The sequence below is a fragment of the Cannabis sativa genome, chromosome 3 (assembly GCF_029168945.1).
Source record: "Cannabis sativa cultivar Pink pepper isolate KNU-18-1 chromosome 3, ASM2916894v1, whole genome shotgun sequence".
Classification (NCBI taxonomy): Eukaryota; Viridiplantae; Streptophyta; class Magnoliopsida; order Rosales; family Cannabaceae; genus Cannabis; species Cannabis sativa.
The window spans coordinates 43,097,400-43,103,973 of NC_083603.1; the positions used below are offsets into that span (position 1 = coordinate 43,097,400).

At 30.2% G+C, this 6,574-nt stretch overlaps 1 protein-coding gene across 1 annotated transcript; it reads right to left on the reverse strand.

Moving 5' to 3' along the window:
* Window positions 1-4,118: 4,118 nt before the first annotated feature.
* Window positions 4,119-5,326, reverse strand: LOC133035376 (protein HVA22-like). The gene is made up of 5 exons (XM_061111214.1): window positions 5,140-5,326; window positions 5,021-5,047; window positions 4,755-4,877; window positions 4,518-4,672; window positions 4,119-4,426 (listed from the first exon to the last, which is right to left on the reverse strand). Exons 1-4 carry the CDS (start codon window positions 5,184-5,186, stop codon window positions 4,522-4,524), a joined length of 348 nt encoding a protein of 115 aa, XP_060967197.1. The 5' UTR covers window positions 5,187-5,326; the 3' UTR covers window positions 4,119-4,426; window positions 4,518-4,521.
* Between the last annotated feature and the right edge of the window lie 1,248 nt (window positions 5,327-6,574).

The window sequence follows — 6,574 nt, forward strand, 5'->3', positions numbered from 1 at the left end:
AATAAATAATTTTTTCAAATTAATTAAATAGGAAAAAAAGATAAAAAATTGTTAAGACAAAATTTGTCGAGACAAGATTTGTCAGGACAGAAATTGTTAGGACAAAAAATACCAACCTTGTCCTAAATAGACATGGTAGGTGCCTATGGCATATCCTATCCCTATGGAGTTTATCTTTTTTGGTTAATTAATTATTTAATTAATTCAATGGGGTAAATATCTAATTTGAAAAGTGGTTATAGATATTTCAAGGTTGTTGAGATATTCTCTCAGTAGTTAAGAAATTTTCTCATAAATATCAATAACTGAATTCAGTTATAGATATTTATTTATTTGAAAAATTAAATATTATTTAAATAAAAGAATTTAACTACTATAAATATGAGCATAATTTGAGAAATTAAATTCACTCTTTTATGTTACTATTTTCAAAATAGGGAGAGAAAATTCTCTCAACTGTCTTGCTCATGTATTGAGAACTCAACAAGAACATCATTATACATTTTATCCTAATAGCCCACACTATTTTTTGTATGTAGTGAATCGATTTGGAAGACACTAGTGTGAGTCCAATTGTAATTTTCTTATCAACTGGGTTAATGATACAATTTGCGAGAAGTTTCGAGGATACCCTCATAGGCTTCGAGAGATATACTCTAAACTTACTATTTTATTATTTTGATTTAATGTACACACATTTAGAGTTCTATTGGGATATGGTACAATGATAATCAAATAATACGACTTTTTTCGTTGTGTACCTGATTTAATACCATAAAACCAACAGTCGATATTATATGGCAGGTTCGGAATGACAAGGTACACAATAATATTCTAAATAATGTGAAACATTACATTGACTCTATTCATTACTCTAATACAGATTATAAAGCTTATCTATTCCTTACTCCTACTCCAATCTTGTTGGATAGTTGGCGGCCACCCCCTCAAGATTAGTTTAAGCTAAACTGTGATATTAAAGTAGGAATAGAAAGTATGTGTATTGCAGTTGTGACTAGAAACCACCATGGTGAGGTGACTTGGGTGCACGCGGCAAGGTTGGAGTTTTCTGATGCTCTGTGCGAGGAAGCGTCTGCCTGCTGCTTGGCTTTGGAAGTGGCTAAAGGCAAAGGTTGCAACTTTATTATTGTGGAGAGTGATTCAAGGGTGGTTATCAATACGCTCAATGGAAAGGATTCTCATTAGGAGCTTGTGAACTGCTTTTCTTTTTTTTTTTTTGTAATAGACACTCTCTTTATTTTGTTAGTTGTAATTTTACTTATGTTAGTAGAACCTGTAATTTTGTAGTCCATAATGTGGTAAAGTAGGCCTGTACCCACAAGCGGTATGGTTGTTTGCTTGTTTCTTCTTTCCCGGCTTACATCTTTTGTAATGACCGTGAAGTTTAATTTTTTATCTATGCACTTTTATTTCAAAACAAATTTCAATATATACAACACAAAAATAATTATTCTACAAAAAGAAAAAAAAAATACATTTATGTTGTTCAAAATTTAAACCAAATAATATTCTATAGTTAAAATACAAAACAAATAAGATTTTTTTATTAAAAAAAAATACACAAATTATTTTTTTAAATATATAAATCTCACTAAAAGAAGACACGTTCTTGTAAATTTTAGAGGGGGTGGAGAGGAACAATGTCTGAAAATGAGATCAGGTTGGAGAGGTTGTATAAACACCAGAAAGGGGGTTGGGGTGTAAAAAATAAAGAGGACGACAGAGGATGGGGATGGGGCTCGGCCGGTGGGGATGGGACAATTGTGAGTGGGGTTGGATGACGACCGATCAGAATGGGGGGGCCGTCGGTCGTGGTTCTTCAATTTTTTTTTCTTGGTGTGAAATAGATGGTTGAAACAAAGAAAGAAGGAAAGAGGAGAATAATGTAGGTCAAAGGGGATAGTAGGGTTTTATAATTATAGCAGACTTTTAGGGGGTGACTTTCTCGCCTCGAAAAGTCGCCCCTAATAAACATCTCTTGTTAGATCACACTTTTAGGGGCAACACCTAATTTTAATAGCGGGAAAATCCTGCCAAAGCACAACGTTTAAATTTTAATTTTATTAGGGGTGACAATGTCGCCTCTATTAATTAAAAGATTGTCCCTAAAATTATTAGAGGCGACTTAACTATGTACGAATTAAAAAAAAAATTATCAAATTCTTGTAGGGGCGATGTTGTATTATCACTCCTAATACCCTTATTATTAGAATCGACTTTATGCCGCCTCTAAATTTTTCGCCTCTAAAACTTAAATTTATTGTAGTGGGAGACGAGTTACAACTTTTTATGAGCATCAATGTAAATGATTTATATCTTCTTTTAGATCATCATTCAACATTTATAAACATGTATGTTATTTGTCACTTATTTAATATAAATAATATAACAATTATAGTTATAATAAATTACCAAAAATATGAGAATGATACTAAAATAAAGTAGCATTTTCCAATACAACCCAAATAAACCTTATCCAATAATACATGGAAAATACCATACGAAAAACAAAAGTGGTGCAGCAGGTCATATCCAATGCTTCACTTGTCCAACAAACATAATAACTCATCAATTCATTAACAATATTATCTATTACATGTATTATTGGGCTACTTTTTCAATCATCACTAAAATATATTATTTTTATAGTTCGAATTAATAATTTCAATTTATTATCTAATAAAGTGTCAAAAGTATGTCACAAAATGTGTTCGTGTGCCTAACCAAGTTAACAACCACTAATGCCCAATACTATCATATATTGATTGGTATATTTGAGTAGGGGATTTCATCTTCTATACTATCATATATTTATTATCTATTTATAATTCTCTAATAAATATGCTATAAGAGTGCTTTAGTCTAATTATCTTTTAACGATGAACAACCATTTTATTAAAAAATTATAAGAGAGTAATACATCATGAAAAAAAATGGAGAATTCATCTAAATTAGTTTACTATCCACCCTGATTACATGCACTGCTAATTTATAAATAAGAACATAAATTAAGGACTAAGTAAACTAGTAAAAATCTCTAACAAAGATCTTAATAAATTCAAAACAAATAAATAATCTCGTACAAAGCACAAAAAATTAAATTCAACCGTCAATCTTTTAGGTTTTTTTTTCACATAAACTATCAATCTTCAAAACAGAAAACAAAGTGTTGTAGTCTAATTAATTGAACATCATTTAAGGCATTTTTGATAAGAAATTTATACATTTAATAATAATAATAATAATAATAATAATAATAGAACACACAAAATCAATAATATACTTTTGTTTTACCAACATTATGTTCTTTATCTTCAATATCTTTGCAATAAAGTGTGGGCATATTTGCATCCCGATTCCCAACTAACCAACTCTCGATTCTTTCACAAGTTTTTATTTTATTTTTTTTTTTGAAAATACCTCAAATGTTCATTAAGGGCATCACCAATGTGTGTAGTTCACAATGGTTCTTGAAAGTGTAAAACTAAATAATGGTAAGGTAACTGAGGGAGGGTCAACTTTTTGTGAGGTCACCTGAGGCAATCTTGGTGAGCATATGAAAACGAAACAACAATAACCTTTGCACACACACGCATTGTTAAGAACTTATTTGACTGTTAGATAGTCTCACATCGTTAATGTGTACAAAAATAATAAAATATATAAAATAAATGAAATACTCCCCTATTACCAATTGCTTTTAAAATAAAATTTCATTCATCTTACCCTTAAATTCTAACACTACTACATAAACTCACATTGAACCATAACTCCCCACCCACCAAAGACCCTTTACTTCCCTTCGTCCTTTGGTTGCTTCATTTTTCTTCTTGTGTTTGTCTTTTTACTTTAATAAAATTAAATCAGCTAAAATTCTCAATTTCCTTTGAGATTGAAAAATAACTAATCTTAGTTTTGCAATAAAATTTAAGAAAATGATTAAAGTCAGTTTATAATTAATTTATTTTATAATATATTTGTGTGTAAATTAAAATTTAAAATGTCACTTCAGAAAGAACAAACAAATTACATACACAGCAATTATTAATCTTGCCCCACCATTACCACCACCACCTTCATTTTTCCCAAGTAATCCATACACAAGCTCCTCTTTGATATTTATTAATATTTTTGAGTTACCCTTTTTCGTAGGAACAAAGTAAACATTAGTAAGAATTAGATGGCAAATACATACATGGTAATGTACCATTATCACAGTCCTACTCCTAACTAATAAATCACCACAATCTAAAAAAGACACTTAAACAAAACAAGGCAATATTTGTGCCCTTTTAAGTACATGATTCATACATGAAGCCAGCCTCAGATTAAGGGTGATCACTTTACAAAAAGCCTTACCAATACAACCACTTCTTCACATTATATATTTAATGAAGCTCTCCCTCTTCAAAGAACAAAAATTAACACAAATCAGAACAAGTAAATTCAAGTCTACAAATGTATCAAAATCTTTCCATTGAAATATCAGTACTCACTTTTTTAATGCTTTCCCTTGAAATGACTATGTTTCCCTGTGTACTTCTTGATATGTTCTCTCACAAATCTCTTATACAAGAATTTTGCTCCTTTGAATTTGGGAAGAACCAACCAAGCCATAAGTACCAACTTCACATCATACCAAACAGGAAATCTATACAAAAACACTTCAAACTCAATTATGCAATTAATAATGTATAGCATTTTTCTATGAAGAAATTAAAGCTTAGTCTTACAATTCTAGAGCAGGTTGCATAACCATTTCAACAAGAGTAATAAATGAGTATAGAATCCAATAAGAAAGCCACTGTTCATCATCTTTTTTTGTTGTGCTCTCCATGGCTAGAACTGATGCATATCTATATTAATATATTGAATTAATAATAATAATTATAAATAAAAAGAAAACCCATAAATCAAAACTCATCAATATTCAAACAACTTAAGAAAGTTAAAGAGATTATTCAGTCACATTAACTAAGAGAAAGAGCAAAAAACTTACAAGGGATAAAGTAATGTCAAACAAGGCCTGCAAATATATTAACAAACAGGTTTAAGACTCAAAAACAAAATTAAAAAATATAAATCTTAAGAAGAAAAAGATGGAATTTTGAAGTATACCCAGCAAGTTTATGAAGTTGGGAAACAAGAAAAATGATTTTTCCCATTGTGCTTCTTCTTTCTTAGTGGGTTGTTGAGATGGAAAAGAAGGAGAGAGAAAATGAATTGAGAGTGGGTAGTGAAGTGAAGAAGATGAATTTAGAACCCCATGTTTTTTACAAGGTAAAGCTTCGACCTTTGGGTAGGTACAAACCCAACTTTTATTAAAGGAGAAGTAACGCGTGGCACGTGGCAGGATCCCATCATGGCAAGAGGAACCAATTTCTTTTTTCTTTCCTTTTTAAGAGTATTTGTTTGTCAATTGTCGACATAAGAAACCCTACTTTTGTCCCATCACCATTCTTATGAGAATGGTAAAATTCATGTTAAATTTACGCTAAAAAAATACTATTTCGACATTAACTTTCTTTTTTTTTTTAATTTTAACCACAATACTAAAAATTACACTAAAAAAATATTTTTTTTATTATTATAATATTTTATTGATATAATAAGAATATTTTACTCCAGCAAAAAAAATATTTTAATATTAAATATTTATCAAATCTAATATATTATTTATAGAGGTATCATACATCAATCTTTATTATAGCCTATTTGTTAGCACTTAATAAATGATTCATTAAGACATAGAATCTTTCATTTTTTTTAGTGAAATAATCAACTTTATTTAACTATATATTAAATTCTCTAACCAAAGAAAGAAGCAACTCAATTGAGATATTCTCCAAATTAAAAATGCAATCAGTATATAAAATAAAAACTCTAACAAGACTATGTGCTACCATAATTGCTAATCATGTAACAAAAACATTTGTCAAATCATGATCCAAAAACTTACAATCACGGATAACGATTCCAAACAAAGAAATTATATTTGCAAGACTGCTTATTGTTTGTAACACCCTTAGACAATTAATTTTTAAAAAACCTGCTCTTCAGCCAACTCAAGGCTTCTCCAACTATTATATACAATAGTGCATAATATTATATTTATAGGGATATTGGCGACTAAACCACTTGAACTTTACGGTTTGTAACACTTAACCACAAAAACCGAATTTTTGGCGGCTAAACTACCTAAACCCTGGTTCCGTTTTGCTCTACACACCTCCGTCCAAAAATCACCGTTAAGTGCCACGGTGGACTGTCCACGTGTACACACTTGTACACGTAGCAAATTTTTAGTGGTCCACGTAATATTAATTTTAAAAAATAATTATAAATATTTTAAGAAAAATAAAAAATCAGAATTTTTTTTTTCCTTTTTCCTTTTTCCTTTTCTTTTCTTTTATTTCTTTTTTTTTTCTTCCTCTTTCTTCTTCGTTTTTCTACAGGACTCCATCTCCGACCCCCCCTAACCCGACCCTCCATCTCTGCCCAGCCCCAGATCAATAAAACTCTGGTCATCACGCGACCCTCACCTCGTCAGCAC